General features: G+C 34.1%; 1 protein-coding gene across 5 annotated transcripts in view; it reads right to left on the bottom strand.

The window, feature by feature from the left end:
- LOC100394900 (COBW domain-containing protein 1-like) overlaps window positions 1-17,758 on the bottom strand; it is a 76,741-nt gene that overhangs the window by 31,143 nt on the left and 27,840 nt on the right. For all 5 annotated transcript variants that reach the window (XR_013532742.1, XR_013532744.1, XR_013532747.1 and 2 more), the window contains exons 2-6: window positions 17,301-17,387; window positions 15,389-15,485; window positions 14,211-14,302; window positions 7,239-7,298; window positions 5,715-5,752 (exon numbers count right to left, since the gene is read on the bottom strand). Coding sequence is in view for 2 of the 5 variants with exons in the window: in XM_035301757.3 (XP_035157648.1) it covers window positions 5,715-5,752; window positions 7,239-7,298; window positions 14,211-14,302; window positions 15,389-15,485; window positions 17,301-17,387 (374 nt within the window). In the remaining 3 variants the exon portion in view is untranslated. The remainder of the gene's footprint in view (window positions 1-5,714; window positions 5,753-7,238; window positions 7,299-14,210; window positions 14,303-15,388; window positions 15,486-17,300; window positions 17,388-17,758) is intronic.

Below are 17,758 nucleotides of genomic sequence, written 5' to 3' on the forward strand. Positions count from 1 at the left end.
TTCCCTTCACACCCACCCCCATATTAGAATCTAATATACTTCCCTACTGCCCAGACCACAATCATGCACCATGTGAACTCAGTTCTAGGCCCTTCAAACACCCTCGAAACAAATAAGTGGTGGGAGGGCTAATTCAGCCCTGATTCTAGCCTAAAAGCCATTTATCATTTAGTAACCCCTACTTGCTAATCTAGCCTCTCCGTTGCAACTGTTTATTTTACTGACCTCTCCAGAGTCAGGCTACCTCCAAAAAAAAAATTTTGACACTGACTTAGAGCCCATGTGGTACTTTTCATCTCTCTGGAGGCAAGGTTTTTTTATTTTTTTTCCCATAATCCTACTTACATCCCTAAAGTTATCAATGCCACACCACAAGCTTCTTCTCTAAAATTAAATTTTTCACCCTCATCACCTCAAACCTCAATAGAGGTTTCCCGTCACAATAAAAAGCTGCCTACTGAGGTTTAGAGGCAACTGGATTGTAGTAATACTCTTCATATTTGAAGTCAATTTCATAAATTATTAAATCTTTGAATTTAACTTTATAAGTTATTATATACATTTTATCATTTAGCTTTCATAATAATTATGGGAAGTGGCTATTTTCATTTATAAAAGAAGAAACTAAATCTAACACCCTCATCATCACAGGATACTATATTTTATATACAATCACAGGGGCTATTTTTTTTAATTGAAAACACACTAGTACAAGTAAAATGAACACAATTTTAAAGTCTTTGCGAATCCTTTTATGTCACATAAAATCAGTCTGTGTACAGTGTTATACAAATGTTAATAATCATATATCAGAGTCAAGCCAGTATAGGGAGAAGATCATTAGGAGTATCTGAATAGTTTGGAACCTAAGAGCAAACAGGTAATAATTTAATATGCTTGGTTAGGTCTGCAGAGGAAACATTTTTTCCTTCTAAAAGTTTAGCAAATTCTATTTTGAGGAAAACAAAACTGAAATAAAATCATGGCAATGATATTCGCTTCTACTTCAGGAACAATCTAGTTCAATTCAACTACAGACCCACTCTACAATTATGGAAGTCACAGAACTTGAAAATTATTGTATCAAAAATCATTTCATGCCAAAAGACCAAGTTTAATATTTTTCCATAATTCATCTTGGCATGAGGTATAACAAGCCCTATAATTATATATTCTGCATCTAGAAAATAAACCTGCCTTCTTTTTTTTTTTTTTTTCCCAGACAGAGTTTCACTCTTGTTACCCAGGCTGGAGTGCAATGGCGCGATCTGGGCTCACCACAACCTCCACCTCCTGGGTTCAGGCAATTTTCCTGCCTCAGCCTCCCGAGTAGCTGGGATTACAGGCACACGCCACCGTGCCCAGCTAATTTTTTGTATTTTTAGTAGAGATGGGGTTTCACCATGTTGACCAGGATGGTCTCGATCTCTTGACCTCGTGATCCACCCACCTTGGCCTCCCAAAGTGCTGGGATTACAAGCTTGAGCCACCGCGCCTGACCTGAAAATAAGCCTGTTAACAGACCTTGGAATAGTGCCTGACACAAAGGCTCAACAAATATTTGTTGAATGAATTGTAGTTAACACCTCCTACTTGTTGACAGGGATACGTAAAAGATGTTACATGAAAAATGCCATATAACATGCAACAACAAATCTCTTCCCATTAAGCAGTAAATCTACTTAACAATAATATATTTTTCACAAGGCATCTGCCTCTGAATGATCCCATATTACTGAAAAATTTTTTTAAACTGAAATTTTTCAAGATACTGTGTTATTAACCTTATGGAAGCTTTTGTTTTATATATGAATTTGCGGCTATTTGGCTATGAGTTTGTGAGGCATAAAAATGATGTGACAGAAGAACTACAGATTTGTTTTTGCATTTTCATACCTAAGTGTAACGAATAAAACGGTAGTTTCACACAGTAATGTATGTTTTAAATGCATTTACTTCTCCAAAGTATTAGAATTCTTCACTCAAAACTAACAGTGGTAGATCAACATTTACTACCTCCAGGCAGTCAGAAAGTGTCAAATATAAAAATAAATGAAAATCACCCCAAATGAAAGCCTGCCAATATTTACAACTCTATTAAAATTCTATGTAATCATGTACAATTATAGCAGAAGAGATAAATGTCCTGTTATACACACATAGGAAAGCCAAATGAACATTTTAAAAAATAAGTGCAAACTAACATTTATTTTCTTTGGACATCAGCCCTACGTTTCCCTCATGTGACTTCCTACCTTCCCAAGTCAAACTCTGCAAAAAGTTTAAAACCAATGTCTTCTATTCAAAAGAACATTCTCCAATAATACATTATACACCATTTTCTCATTAAGTCAAATGACTTTCATTTATAAAATAAAACAAGATGGAAATTTTGGCATTCTAATCTAACTGTATAAGTAAATGAAGGAAAAATTTTTGCAAAATATTTTTAAAAATATTTTATATTACATAGATGTCCAAAATATTTCTTATCTCTGCTTAAGAACTGTGGCTTTTGCTTATATATCAAAAAAGACAAAAATAATTTTGGTACTAATTAATCCAACATATTCAAAAGGCTAAGGTTCAAAACACCAATTTAATTCATCACAAGAAACAAAAGAGAAAAAGAGGAGTGATGTGAGATGTTGGTCACAGATTACAAAGTTTCAGTTATGCAGGATGCATAAATCATGGAGAGCTAATTACAATACCATGACTACAGTTAATTCTTATACTTGAAATCTGTTAAGAGATAGATCTTAATTGTTCTTACCACTCTCTCCCAAAAAAAAATGGTAACAATGTGAGGTGATAGATATATATGTTAACTAGCTTGATTGTTTTATAATGTAATTCACACATTGTATACCTTAAATATTTTATAATTTTTTACTTGTCAATTATACCTCAGTAATCCTGGTGGTTAGGGAGAGAAACAAAAGAACTCTCTGAAATAACACCACTGTAGGCATAACTTCATGAAGGGCTATAGGGTATCCTTTTCTGCAGAAATAAAGAAAGAAGCTGGACCAATAAGAGAGAAAGAAAGAAAAGAAAAAACTATCTTAAAACACTGGCTATGAAAGAACACTGCTGTTGACCAGAGTGGAAATAAATCTAGTGTCAAAGATGTCTAATGTCATTTTTAAAACGCAGCAGCAGGAACTATTTCTTTCAGATGGATTGGTTACAGACACAACACTATTTTAGTTTTTTAAAAATTATTGCATAATGTCAGTCTATTTATTTTTCTGGCCTTTTCCAAGCCAAACTGTTTTCTGACTGAATTGTCTCACTTGACCTTTTCTGGGTAACTTCACTCACTGCTTCTATTGCATTAAATGCTGTCACATTTGTAGAACTGTAAAGAACAATGTCAGTACCCTAGGTGTCAAGTCCTGAGAATAGAGAGCTGTCATTTTAAGTTGTCCAATTCTTTGACTATGATTAAAAAATGAATATTTCAGATCAATGAGTGACAATCCCATTAGAGTGATACCCCCATGATATCAATTATCACTTCAGTTTCAATTTGGCTGGCCGGCCACAGGGTACCATTTCTCAGCTTTATTTGTGATGGGCTGGCTCTGTGAAGCATGACACCCTTAAATTGCTGCCCATTATCCAAGTGTCATTACTTGTACTGCCTCAGAATTCTCTGAATCACAAGCAGCTACTGAGGTCAAGCTTTGCAACCAGAGGAATTGAACAAGTTGGCAATTTCTTTATATCAAGGCAAAGTTATTTATCTGGCATCCGTCTTAGAAAATCTAAAGTTTCCATTATCCTAACAGTGTGTCAGTTTTGTGTAGGTATATTGATTTAATAATTTAAGAGGTTTTATCAAGGTGGCAGGAGGTTAAACGTTTACTGTGTTTGCATTATTCAGAATGTTGCTTTGTTTTTTTGGTCTCTATCATGCTGATACTAGATTCTACTTAACTTTTCTCCATACCCAACTATACATATAAAATTATTTCTATAATCATAAAATATATAAATAGTTTGAATTTCAGTATGGCATTTTAAGTCTATCAAAAACAAAAACCCAAAATATCTTAGCAGTCATCTGTCACATATCAAATTTTATAACACATTTATGGAGAGATGGATTTAAACATGCCTATAATAAACATTGAAAATAAATAACTTGGGGTTTTTTTTGCTACCCCAATAAGCATTTTGCAAGAAGTATCATTTCCAACAGTTGTCGGAATTTTTCTGAGTGAAACTGTAGTACTGTATTTGGGATCATTCTTTGATTTATAAATTATATTCATAAATTCATAAATTGAGATTTTTAAACTCTAAAAAAGGAATTCTCTTCCAAACTTTTCAAATTAGGGCACTCTATCCACGATGGAGAGAAGGCCCAGTGAAGAGGTATTGGTAGCTATTTGACGAGCCTGACATATCCCCTTAGAATATAATTTCAGCAAAGAGTTAGAAAAAAAAAGCAAACTTAAAAAGTAACAAGTTCAGGCTGGTCACGGTGGCTGACACCTGTAATCCCAGCACTTTGGGAGGCCAAGGCAGGTGGATCACTTGAGATCAGGAGTTCATGACCAGGCTGGCCAACATGGTGAAACCCCATCTCTACTAAAAACACAAAATTAGCTGGGCGTGGTGGTGCGCACCTGTAATCCCAGTTACTCAGGAGGCTGAGACAGGGGAATCACTTGAACCTGGGAAATGGAGGTTGCAGTGAGCCAAGATGGTGCCACTGGACTCCAGCCTGGGAGACAGAGTGAGACTCTGTCTCCAAAAAAAAAAAAAAAAAAAAAAATTAACAAGTTCAGATATATTATGAGGTTGGATACAAAACTGATACAAATTTCTAAACACTGAATTTAAATTTCTAAGAAATTATTGCTTTGGGCCCTATCCATATGCTTAGACTGGGACTGGGTCAGTGGGTGGAATAATTTCATCCTCTTCTGCCTTTACTGAAATCTCACTTGGGAAGTTGAGAAATATCATTTTACTTTATGTAACAATATACTTTTAAAGATCTTACTAAATGCATTTTATAAATTAAACCTCATTTAAATGCATTTAAAGACCTTTGAAGTTAACAAAAACATTCACAGCAGGATGTCTTTTACACTTGATCTTAGCCAAAAGACAAAGAAGTGATGCAAGATGCCTTTTAATGGAGAGATTCTCCTTACCAATCCTATGTATATATACTGATTTTCTTCAATATGCATTTTTTTAGTTTTAAGTTCCAGGGTATATGTCCAGAATGTGCAGGTTTGTTACATAGGTAAATGTCTGCCATGGTGGTGTGCTGAACCTAAATATTGAAGACTTATCACCTAAGTCTTCAATATTTTTTAAAAACTCATTTCCAATGTGTGTTTAATAGCAACTTAACAAGAAAAATAAGATCTCAGATGCTTTATTAAGCTCGATTTCCTCTACAAAACAGAAAAACTTAACAATATTGGAGTTGAATCCTAGTAAAGAGTTAGACATACCAAAATTTAACCTGACCACATGTGATTATTACAAATTGTAATTCTAAATTTTATCACCAAATCAAACTCAGAGTAATAGAAAAGAAATATTTAACACAAATAATTAAAACACAAATTTTATCTATTGTTCAGGATACTTTTTTGAAAAAGGTTTTTGTTAAAAAAAATTACAGATAGAAACATATTCCCAGCTCTCAACAGTTAGCCACTCATAGAAATCTTTCGACTCACTTTTAATCCATATTTTGAATCCACAATAGTTATGATACCTACGAAGGAAAAAACATTTTAATCATCCTTTTAAAAAAGAGTGTTTATTAATATTATGCAACCATACTTGAGAATGAAAATTAAAACTAATCTATTTCAGTTCACAAATGCTACCCAATAAAAGTACTGTTTTTTCCTCTTGCCAGTACCGCCATTTAATTAAATTCCAAAAGCAAGTCAATGCATTTCAAATATATACTGAGTAGCACTATTTGAAGGCACCAGAGAAGATATAAAATAAATACATTTTTAAAATTAAATAAGAAAATAAGATTTGTCACTTAAAAAGCTTACCATCCAAAATATACGTCAAATTTCATAACATAGTCAAATGTGACAAATGTCAAGACAAGTTATTTCTAGTTTATTTTCACATAATCAAAATCATAAAAATTTCTTAACATTTAAATTATTGCCTAAAGAATGAGACATCTTAGGATATCTTATTCCTGACATCTCTCACCATATTCAACTCATAAAAATGTTTTTCATAACACATGCCTAAGTTTCTAAGCTACCAATTCATTAGTAATCTCTGAATATATGCTGATAACAATAGAATGAGTTTAATTATCCCTAAGGAATTCAACCAGTTATATGCCACATATATTAGAGCTCAATGATGGGGCCTGGCTTAGTAATTCCAAAATTTCTTAATGATTCTTACTTTTGAAAAATAAAAAGACTGGTTTTTTAAAAGGTGAAAAAGGGAAAGAGGGACGGAGAAAACATAGCTGCTTAACTAAGGAAGTTTCTAACATTTTAAATGAAGGCATATCATGTATATAAATTTATAAAGTCTACTGCCCACAAGTGTTAAGGAGGAGTGTTTAATTCGTATATTAAATGAAAAATGAGAGCAAAAATATGATCCTCATATTGCCTGGCAGATTAACAGGCTCTAACATTATACTAAGTGCATAAATCAAACAACAGAGGAAACAGAAAATCTACATAGCATTTTTTTTAAGGAAAACCTTAGTGGAAACACTAAATTGGGAGTTGAGTGACATCCAGTTCCACCACTGTCTGGGGTTTTTCAAACTATATGAACAAAGACTTCATCATTAAACTAAAGTCTAAAAAGAACAATACAAGGAATTAAAATTATAATATGAATTAATAAAAGTAAGTTTAACCATAAAGATTTTACTTAAAAACAAAAGAGGCTGGGTGCAATGGCTCATGCCTATAATCCTAGCAGTTTGGGAGGCCAAGGCTGATGAATTGCCTGAGGTCAGGAGCTTGAGACCAGCCAGGCCAACATGGGGAAACCCTGTCTCTAAGAAAAATACAAAAATTAGCTCAGAATGATGGTGTAAGCTGGTAGTCCCAGCTACTTGGGAGGTTGAGGCAGGAGAATTGCTTGAACCTGGGAGGCAGAAGTTGCATTGAGCTGAGATCATATCACTGCACTCCAGCCTGGGTGACAGAGCAAGACTGTATCTTAAAAAAAAAAGAGAGAAAATTCTTTTTTTAACTTACCATCAAGATAAATATCACTCCCTAATTCAGCATCAACCCAAAACATAGAAGCCACTGCACCTGAAAATATATAATATTCATCAAATGAAAATATTTCTTCACACGGAGAAACATGCGTCTATCCATGCTTTAATTTGCCCTGATGAAATTAACAGGTAAACACATATATCTTCTTATGGGAATTATAGTGATAGAACCTTTTACTATTTATCGTAAAAGGAAATTATAGTGATAGAACCTTTTACTATTTATACCCATCCCATTTCTATCCCTCTTGTTATTTCCTTTAAAGAAGACCACTTCTTACCACATGCAAACAAGACATCATTCTTCTACCAATGCCATAATAATTTAATAACAGATATTATCAAACAGTTTGAGCAGTATGGCTTTATGCACATCAGACTTATTTTTATTTGCTCATCTCCTTAATATGATAACCATTCAGGTCATAAACAGTGAATTATCACTCTAAAGAAAAAGGAAAACAAAACATCAATAATTCCAAAATCACTTGTCCAAAAAAAATTTACTTGGAATATGTGTAGAACTAGAAGTAAAATTATATACTCTATGGCATTACTAATTATTTCTCACACTATTTAGTACAGTATAAAACCTGGGTCTGAGGAAAAATTGTGCCTAAATAATAAATTAAAACTTGTTTTTGACAGAAACTGGTTAAATATCAAACCACATACCCTGATTAGTATGCCACAACACAAGAAAAAGAAAACTGACAGCAAGGAAAGTATTTGATTTTTCAAAGCATCACAGGCCCAGTTAGTGACAGGGCTGTCTAAAAGAATCAGCGTAGGAGAAAAACAAGGATAACCAAACTCATTCCAATGTCTAAAGCTGTCCTCCTATTCTGACAAGATGTGGTCCCCCAAGCATCACTCCGTGTCAACAATGAAATACCTGTCAGCTGTTTACAGTGATTACTCATGCAAGATATAGCAAGGGCCACAAAATCTAATGGTTTCCTGATGTCTATTGATTTTTTCCAAAAAACTTAATAGTTTTCCAATTTGACTGAAATAGGATTTGTGAGTAACAGCGGCTGAATCAATGTCCGTCCCTTTCAAGGAAATTACTTTACCATGACAATTATTTGGCTTAGAACTGGAGAGTGTCATTCTCCGAAACAGGAAACAACTGAATTGCCAATAAGAATTTTGTTCACTTTCTTGGCTAAAACATGATTTTAATTATGAGGGGGAAAATTAAATCTACTGTATCACTACTCCAAACAATAAGTTATTTTAAAAAGCATTAATTTTTTCACTCAGTAAAATATCTAACATACATAAATAATTTTGTAATTTTTAAATATTCATTGATTTTTATTCCAGTAAATAGCTTATAAATCCTACTGTTAATATTTGCCTCTTAAGTTGAAATGTAAGAGTATATTAAAGCTTTATTCTAAAACTGATATTTGTCTTTGATATAATACTTGCCAGACTATACGAGAAAGATCTAATTAAAATTTGGATGTAGGTATTTAGGGGGAAGAGTAAAGATGAGTGAACAAAGTTAATCAGTGACTCTCGGCCGGGCGCGGTGGCTCAAGCCTGTGGTCCCAGCACTTTGGGAGGCCGAGGCGGGTGGATCACAAGGTCAAGAGATCGAGACCATCCTGGTCAACATGGTGAAACCCTGTCTCTACTAAAAAATATACAAAAAATTAGCTGGGCATGGTGGCGCGTGCCTGTAATCCCAGCTACTCAGGAGGCTGAGGCAGGAGAATTGCCTGAACCCAGGAGGCGGAGGTTGCCATGAGCGTGAGATTGCTCCAGCCTGGGTAACAAGCGTGAAACTCCGTCTCAAAAAAAAAAAAAAAAAAATCAGTGACTCTCAAACCAGGTTGCTTTTCTACCTGGGAAATATTTGGCAATGTCTGAAGATATTTTTGGTTGTCTGAACTAGGGGAATACTACTGGCGTCTAGTATGTAGAAGTCAGGGATGTTGTTAAATATCCTACAATGCACAGGGCAACCCCCTCACAACAAATAATTACCCAACCCAAAATGTTATCTGTGCTGACATTGAGAAAACCTGAGCTAGATTATAGAATCTCCCTTCTTCAAAACCCAATAAAACAAAAAATGAAAATAAAAATAAAAAAATAAAACAAGCCAAAATTTTATTAACAGCAACCAAATATAAAAGGGCCTATCATAAATTTTGAAGACTGACAGTCTAAATAAGAAACAAAGTTCTATATGATTTATGGTTATTCCCAACTCTACACCTACCTCCAATAAGAGGTTGTAGGGAAATAGTCTGCAAAATCCTAAACACTTATCACAAATACCTTCCAAAATGGCAAAAAGTAGCTGAGGAATGACTAAGCAATACAGGGAAAAGTCAACAAAAAAATTTCAAGAGTAAGTTTTAACCATCTCCATGCTTTGGGAAGGAGAAAGTCAGGTCATTTTCTAGGGCTCAGAACAAAGAGAAAAGAGAGGTCTGAGGCTGAATAATGTCCCCACACAAGGCACAGGATTTTTATTCATAAGCACTTGGGCAGACCCAAGGGGGAAATGCTTGGTACTTCAAGAGAGCAGAGCCCAAAAGCCAAATAGCCCATCTGGCTCTCTGAATCACCACTTTTCCCTTCTCTTTCCCTCCACTCCAATAATATACAGCTTTCAAACTAGAGCTCAGGAGAAAAACAAATTTGGGTAAGAAGAGTAGAGTACTAAAAATATTTTCCATCAGCACCACATATAAGTTCTCTGAGCCTCCCATATCAAGAAGAAACATGTATGCACAGGTATTACAGCCTGACAAAAAGAAACACACACACACACACAGAATAAAAGGCAAGAAATAACAAAAAAGGAAAGAAATGAACAGGGCACACAAGTGGCAAAGAACCCATTCTGGAAGGATACATAATAAAAAAAAAATAAAGAAAGAAAGAAAATTCTCAATAATTTCATCATAATAAAGAACTTAAAAACAATACAACCCTATAAAAACAAGCTCAAAAGCAAGAAGCAGAGTAAGATGAAAATCCAGTTTGTAGTGCTAAAGAAACTTAGAGCCTATAAACACAATGACTTAACCAATTAATTCATTTAAAACATCAAAACCAGAATAGAAACTGCAGAAAACAGAATTATTGACCAAAAAAAAAAAAAAAAAAAAAAAAGATTTCAGAGGATTACAGTAAATGTAGAGGTAAAAGACAAATAAAAGCAATTAGAATACAGATGGAAAAAAGAAGAAAATTCAACATAAGGAAAACTGGTGTCAAGAAGGAGAGAAAACAATAATTTGACCCAACAGAAAGCATTAATGGTAACAAGAAAAATGTTCTTAAAAGAACTAAGGGCATATTATAATTCAGGAAAAAACAATTATAAATGGCACTTAGATATATCTTCTTTACATTACTGAATTTCAAAAATAAAAAAAAAATCTTTCATTCATTTTAGATTTTAAAAAAGCCAGCTTCAAAGAGGAAGGGGGGAAAATCAGATTTTTCTACAGTAACACTAGATGTCCCAAAATCATAAAACAGTGACCACAAAGTTCTAATCAAAGTGTTCCCAAACAATATTACCTCCTGTGAAGTTATTTTTCAGGAATGAAAGCAACAGGCAGACATTCTCAAGCATTGAAACTCAGAGACTATAGTACTCACAAATTCTTCCTGATAAAAATAAAAGAAGAAAGCAATGGACAAGGAAATCCAGCCAATCAAAAAACACTAGGAGATTATGGAACAAAATTTACAAAGTTGAGGGGGGAAAATGTGTGACTGATAAATTTTATACCTAGCCAAGTAATCCTTCAAGTAACATAAAAACAGAAGACAAATATTTTCAATCAATGAAGTGTGTAAGAACCCAAAGAAAGCAGTACCTATAACTTGAAAAGATTTCCTGACAATGAAATTCAATCAGGAGATGGACTAACTCAGGAATGGAGAAGCAACAGTACTAGTAATGAGCACCAAAACTATTAAAACATAGAACTAAAAGAATTATGATGGAACCATTACAACATAAAGAATATGATCAACATGAAATTAGGTCAATTAACACCCTAGAACAGCCTCTAAGTGTTCAAGTGAAAGGAACAGTCACCTGTTTCTCACTTTACATCAAGAGCTAGATATGATTATACTTGGTGAGGAAGTTATGTTGAAAGCCAAGACAGGCCAAAAGCTAGGTCTCTTGAGCAAGTTAGACAAGTTGTGAATGCAAAGGAAAAGTTCTTAAAGGAAATTAAAAGGGCTACTCCAGTAAACACACAAATGATAAAACAAAACAGTCTTACTGCTGATATGGAGAGGACAGATGATCAAACAAGCCACAATGTTCCCTTAAACCAAAGCCTAATTCAGAGCAACCCTATTCTCTTGAGTTCTATGAAGGTTATAAGAGAGGTGAGGAAGCTGGAGAAGAAATGTTGGGAGGTAGCACAGGCTGGTTCACAAGATTAAGGAAAGAAGCCATCTCCATAACATAAAAGTGCAAGGTAAAGCAGCAAGTGCTGAAATAGAAGCTGCAACAAGTTACCTAGAAGATGTAGCTAACATCATTCATGAAAGTAGCTACACTAAGCAACAGATTTTTTTTTTTTTTTGAGACGGAATCTTGCTCTTTCGCCAGGCTGGAATGCAGTGGCATTCCAGCTCACTGCAACCTCCATCTCCCGGATTCAAGCAATTCCCCTGCCTCAGCCTCCTGAGTAGCTGGGACTACAGGCACATACCACCACACCCAGCTAATTTTTTTGTATTTTAGTAGAGACAGGGTTTTACTATGGCCAGGATGGTCTCGATATCCTGACCTCATGATCTGCCCCCCTTGGCCTCCAAAAGTGCTGGGATTACAGGCGTGAGCCACTGTGCAGGGCCTAGCAATAGATTTTTAATGGAGATGAAATGGCCTCCTTTTGGAAGAAGATGCCATTTAGGACTTTCACAGCTAAAGAGAAGTCAATCTCTGGCTTCAAAGATTCAAAGGACAGGCTGATTCTCTTGTTAGGGGATAAAGGAGCTGGTGACTTCAAGTTGAAGCCAATAATCATTTACCATCCTACAGCCCTTAAGAATTAATGCTAAATCCCCTCTGCCTGTTTTCTATAAATAATAAAGCCTGGATGACAGCACCTCTGTTTATAGCATGGTTTACTGTTTACAGCATGGTTTAAGCCCATCATTGAGAGCTAATGCTTAGAAAAAGATTCCTTTCAAGAGCTGTGATAGAGATATACAAGGAGATTGTTGTTTTCATGCCTGCTAACACAACATCCATTCTGCAGCCCATTGATCAAGGAGTAACTTTGACTTTCAAGTCTTATTTAAGAAATATATTTCATAAAGCTATAGCTGCCATAGCCAGTGATTCCTCTGATGGATCTTGGCAAAGTAAACTGAAAACCTTCTGACCAGCTACTCAGGAGGCTGAGGCAGGAGAACTGCCTGAACCCGGGAGGCGGAGGTTGCGGTGAGCCGAGATTGCGCCATTGCACTCCAGCCTGGATAACAAGAGCGAAACGTCTCAAAAAAAAAAAAAAAAAAGAAAACCTTCTGAATAGGATTCATCATTCTAGATGCCATTAAAAAGATTCGTGATTCGTGAGAGATCAAAATATCAACATGAATAGGAGTTTTAAAGAAGATGATTCCAACCCTCACAGATGATTTTGAGGGATTCCAGACTTCAGTAGAGGAAGTAGCAATGTTTCTAGAGTGGAGTTTAGATATAATTCTATTTGGAGGTAAAAATTTTCTTGATAATCATTAACTTCACACTGCGAAAAAGGTCCAGTGAAGATTTAACTGTGTCTTCTTTGTTACCTTAATGACAAAATTTACAAATAAAATTATTGCAATATTATTAGTAGAAAAACAAAACACTAAAAATTAACTTAAAGGGAAGAAGTGTTGCTGGGATGAGAGCCCAAAGCCTTTATATATCTCTTAATGACTGTCTCAGAAAGCTGGGTTAGACAGTAAACAGAAATAAAATCTCTATGGAATATAACCAATGAAATATATACATTCAGCCCTCCATAACTGTTGGTTCTACATCCATGGATTCAACCAACTGTGGCTTAGAAATAGAAAAATTTAAGGGCCAGGCACGGTGACTCACACCTGTAATCCCAGCATTTTGGGAGCCTGAGGGGGGCGGATCACAAGATCAGGAATTCGAGACCTACCTGGCCAACATGGTGAAACCCCATTTCTACCAGAAATAGAAAAATTCACTGGGCATGGTGGCGGGCACCTGTAATCCCAGGTACTTGGGAGGCTGAGGCAGGAGAATCACTTGAACATGGGAGGCGCAGGTTGCAGTGAGCTGAGATAGCACCACTGTACTCCAGCCTTAGCTACAGAGTGAGCTTCCGTCTCAAAAAAAAAAAAAAGAAAAAGAAAAAAGAAAAAATATGGATGGCAGTGTCTGTATTGAAAATGTACAGACTTTTTTTTCTTGTCATCATTCCCTTATCAATGCAGTATAATAACTACTTACACAGCACTTATATTGTATTAGGTATTGTAAGTAATCCACAGATAATTTAAAGCATATGGGAGCATGTGCATAGATTTTAGGCATATACTACATCATTTTATATAAGGGACTTGAACATTCATAGATTTTGGTATCCTCAGAGGTCCTGGACCTAATACTCCATGGATGCCAAGGAACAACTGTATTTAGAGGTAGCCTCTGCTTTTCCTGCATGTCTATACTTTTAACAACTACTATTCTTACAAATAATCCTAAATCAAGCAATAAAACTTCAAATCCTATTAACAGCTTAAAAATACCAATAAATACTCTGAACATCATTCATCTGCCAAAGAAAATGATAACTGAGTACTTTTCCTCTTTTAAAACAAAAAAGTTTTAATTCTAAGGAAAGCTTTAATACTCATTTTAGATCTTCCTCTAATACATCTATTTACTAATACATTTGACAATAATCTCATTTCTTACCAGGATCTGCTAATCCAGTGGTCTCTAACAGTATGTAATCAAATTTCCCCTTCTTCTGCATCAAATTCTCAATAGCTTTCAGGCCATTGTCCCTGGGGAATACCGAAACATAATTTACAGTTGATTACCTAAATATTTTGAAGTGATTATTACAAACATTTAAAAATATATTCAACAACCAGAGACAAAAGTGTCCTTAGGAATGTGAAAATTTAACTCACTTCTAAGCTTCTAACAAAATGTCTGTCCCATATTTACCAGTGAGAAAACAATAATGCATATATTCTAATAGGTAAAAAAAAAAAAAAGAAATCATACACATAAGAATACTTTAATTTTATTAAAATTAAAAGCAGAGGGAACTTTATCTGACCGAAGTCAGTATCTTATTTTTATAGCTTTATGAAATTAAAAAAAATCAACATCCAAAATAATGATAAAATTTATTATCTATAGTAGTTTAATATAATAGCTAAAGGGACACTGGTATTAAACACCATTTAATTCTTTTTTTCATTAGGATACAAGGTTTTAATTTCCCATTTTTTAAAGTTTTATCAAAAGTGAAGAAAATTACTTAATAGATTACATTTTGGTTGTTCAAGAAAGTCTGTTATAATTTTATCCTTGCTAATACATTTGACAAAAAGTCAAACACCTAAGGGGGTAAATGATGCTGAAGAGATTTAATTCACTAAAATATACAAAATTAACAATAGAATTAGCCATTTTTATAATTCATCCAACAAATATTTGAGTACTACTGTGTGTTGGGTATTCTTCTAGGGTCTATGGCAGACTAGTGAACAAAATAGACATTGTCCTTGGAAAGTTAACTAGCAGAACATAGTCATTTATTTTGTTTTTATAAGGTTGAATACTTGGAAATATGACCAATGACGTATTAAATTCAGAATAATCATTTTTTACATGAGACTTTCACGTACTAGAGATTAATAATTAAATAAGCCCTGACATCGAAAGTATTAAAAACTCAATTAAAGGGCCAAAGCATTACACTTTAAGAAAATGCTTCCTAATAAGTTTATTTTCTATTTGTTTGAAAATACAATGAAGCAAACTGTAAATTCAGTTAAATTACTCAAGAAAATTAAAACTGGAAATATAATCAATAAACATTTCTAGTAAACCAAGTACATAGTGAACATATTTCTCACTTCACTGAACAGCAGAGGCAACCGTTTCTAAGTTCCAGCCACTCTTCATAGAGCTCTCCACCTTGGCTGACAGCTAAGGATTTCTCCAGCGCACTTCCTAGAATAATTAACAAACAGCAATTTTTTTTTTTGCATTTGACTTTTTTTGTTAATTGCATTTTAGGTTTTGGGGTATATGTGAAGAACATGCAAGATTGTTGCATTCTTTACCTTATGTCCATTAGCCAACAAAAAACAAAGATGAGGGAAACTCAGTAATGGAGATCTTAAAGCAGAAACTTCATTTTATAACATTCTTTCATTTTATTCATGCAGCCTCGATATCTAAATTACAGTACACTACATTATTTTAGCTTTAAGATGACTTAAGCCCCTAAAAAGACACACCCTCCACTGATAAACATACCTACTACCTCCTTAGGCCTCTTCCTTGGCCACCCTCATTTCTTAATAAAGTAGCTATCTTGAAGGCATTTTTTTCTTGTCCAGAGTAAGCTTTCTAGATAGACTGGTATGTTTTATATATTGGGTTTTACATGCCCTTCAACATCTTAAGAGACTGCCTTATCTATCTTTTTTCTCTTCGTTCCTCTTCTAAATTGTTTCTGTTAGACAAACTGGTAAATACTCCCACTGAGTAAAAATCCTAGTTCATTTGGAGAAAGGTTTTTGGCCAGGGTATCATGTGCTCATTTAAAAATTAAACTTTTAGTCAAGTTCACATAGTTGTCTACCAATACTTACTTAAGAAAGAATAAACTATATTTGAAATGCTTGTAATATATAATAATTATTTTAAATGTTTTACTTTTCTTCTAATAAAGAGATATACCAAATGGTGAAGAATTCTAAAAGTCCAGCAAGCAAACGAGCCACCCATAAAATTGAGTGTCTTTACACATATATTTTTTTATCATATTTCAGCTAGGTATTAATAAAGAGCTTCTAAAGGGGCTGCTACAGCATTCAGACTGTATAGAGAATGTTAATGAAACATGAAGGAAAGTATTGAGGATGCTGTGAAAGTAAAATTGTGAAAATGATCCAGGAAAAAAGAAAGAAAATAGTAAGAATAAATGTAATCGGGAACAGGCTATTTAATAAGATGCTAAGGAAAAAAAGGACTGTTATTAGAAATCCCAGGATTTTTGCCTAAAAAGCACACTTTTCTCTTTAGTTTATTACAACCAGAAATCGAATGTAACAGTCTTCCCATCCTGTTTATAAAACCTAGCTGTTTTACTTTTTACAACTGAAACAAATAGTATATTTTAAAAGAAATAGTTTAATAGATACTGGGTTTTGGCTAGAAGAGAGCTTTGATTACAATTCATACTTATGAAGAAAAATTCCTATAAAGGTAATCAAAGTATTGTGTCTAGCACTATTTTTTTAACCACAGCTTAATAGTTGAGTTGAGAAGTCAAGCACACTTATTTTCACAAATAATTTAAGCTACATGAGGATAAAGACCATACGTTTAACTTAGTTTTAAAATCTTTGGTTTTAACTGCATTGCAAATAACAAATGTTAAAAAAAAGTAAACTAACTGAAGCATTTTCAAATATTTTTCATGAGTTGCAATAAGTAATAGAGTTCATATAAAAGTGCCTTTCTAGTTTCTAAACAAAGTTTCTTCATATGTCTAGATTTTTATTCTGGAGTCATTTATTTCATGTAAAAATCTAGTTTAATTCTGTCAATATGAATTCCAAAGTTATACAAAATAAAATTTTATGAAAACGAATTTCAGTATCTCAACCCATATAAATCTTAACAGAAATTAATTTTTCCAAACCTATCCACATCGATATCTTGCATTTTTATTTTTAAATATGGAATATCAATTCACCAGAGGAATAAACAGTCACATAAAATCTTGCCATGTGACATTTATTGAACTTTACTTACCTTCCCCAAATTCATTTAAAATGACTGCTACTCTTTTACTATGTTGCTCTGTCAAAATATAGTTCAGAAGTGTTGTCTTCCCAGCACCTATAAAGCATATTTGTTGTAAATAAAAAAATTCAAAATAATTTTAAAGACACAAAAAAGATATAAAGAATACTAATGTTTTTGAGAATTTGCATGCTATTTTTCATATATTAAACTATAGTATAGAACATCCTAGAGGATAAGATTAAAGCACCCTTTGAAACTATTGCAAAATGCTATATGTAGACATAAAATTTTTGTTTGTTTGTTTATTTGCTTGTTTTGAGACGGAGTTTTGCTCTTGTTACCCAGGCTGGAGTGCAATGGCGCGATCACGGCTCACCGCAACCTCCGCCTCGTGGGTTCAAGCAATTCTGCTGCCTCAGCCTCCCGAGTAGCTGGGATTACAGGTTCGCGCCACCATGCCCAGC

The sequence above is a fragment of the Callithrix jacchus genome, chromosome 1 (assembly GCF_049354715.1).
Source record: "Callithrix jacchus isolate 240 chromosome 1, calJac240_pri, whole genome shotgun sequence".
In the NCBI taxonomy this organism is placed as follows: domain Eukaryota; kingdom Metazoa; phylum Chordata; class Mammalia; order Primates; family Cebidae; genus Callithrix; species Callithrix jacchus.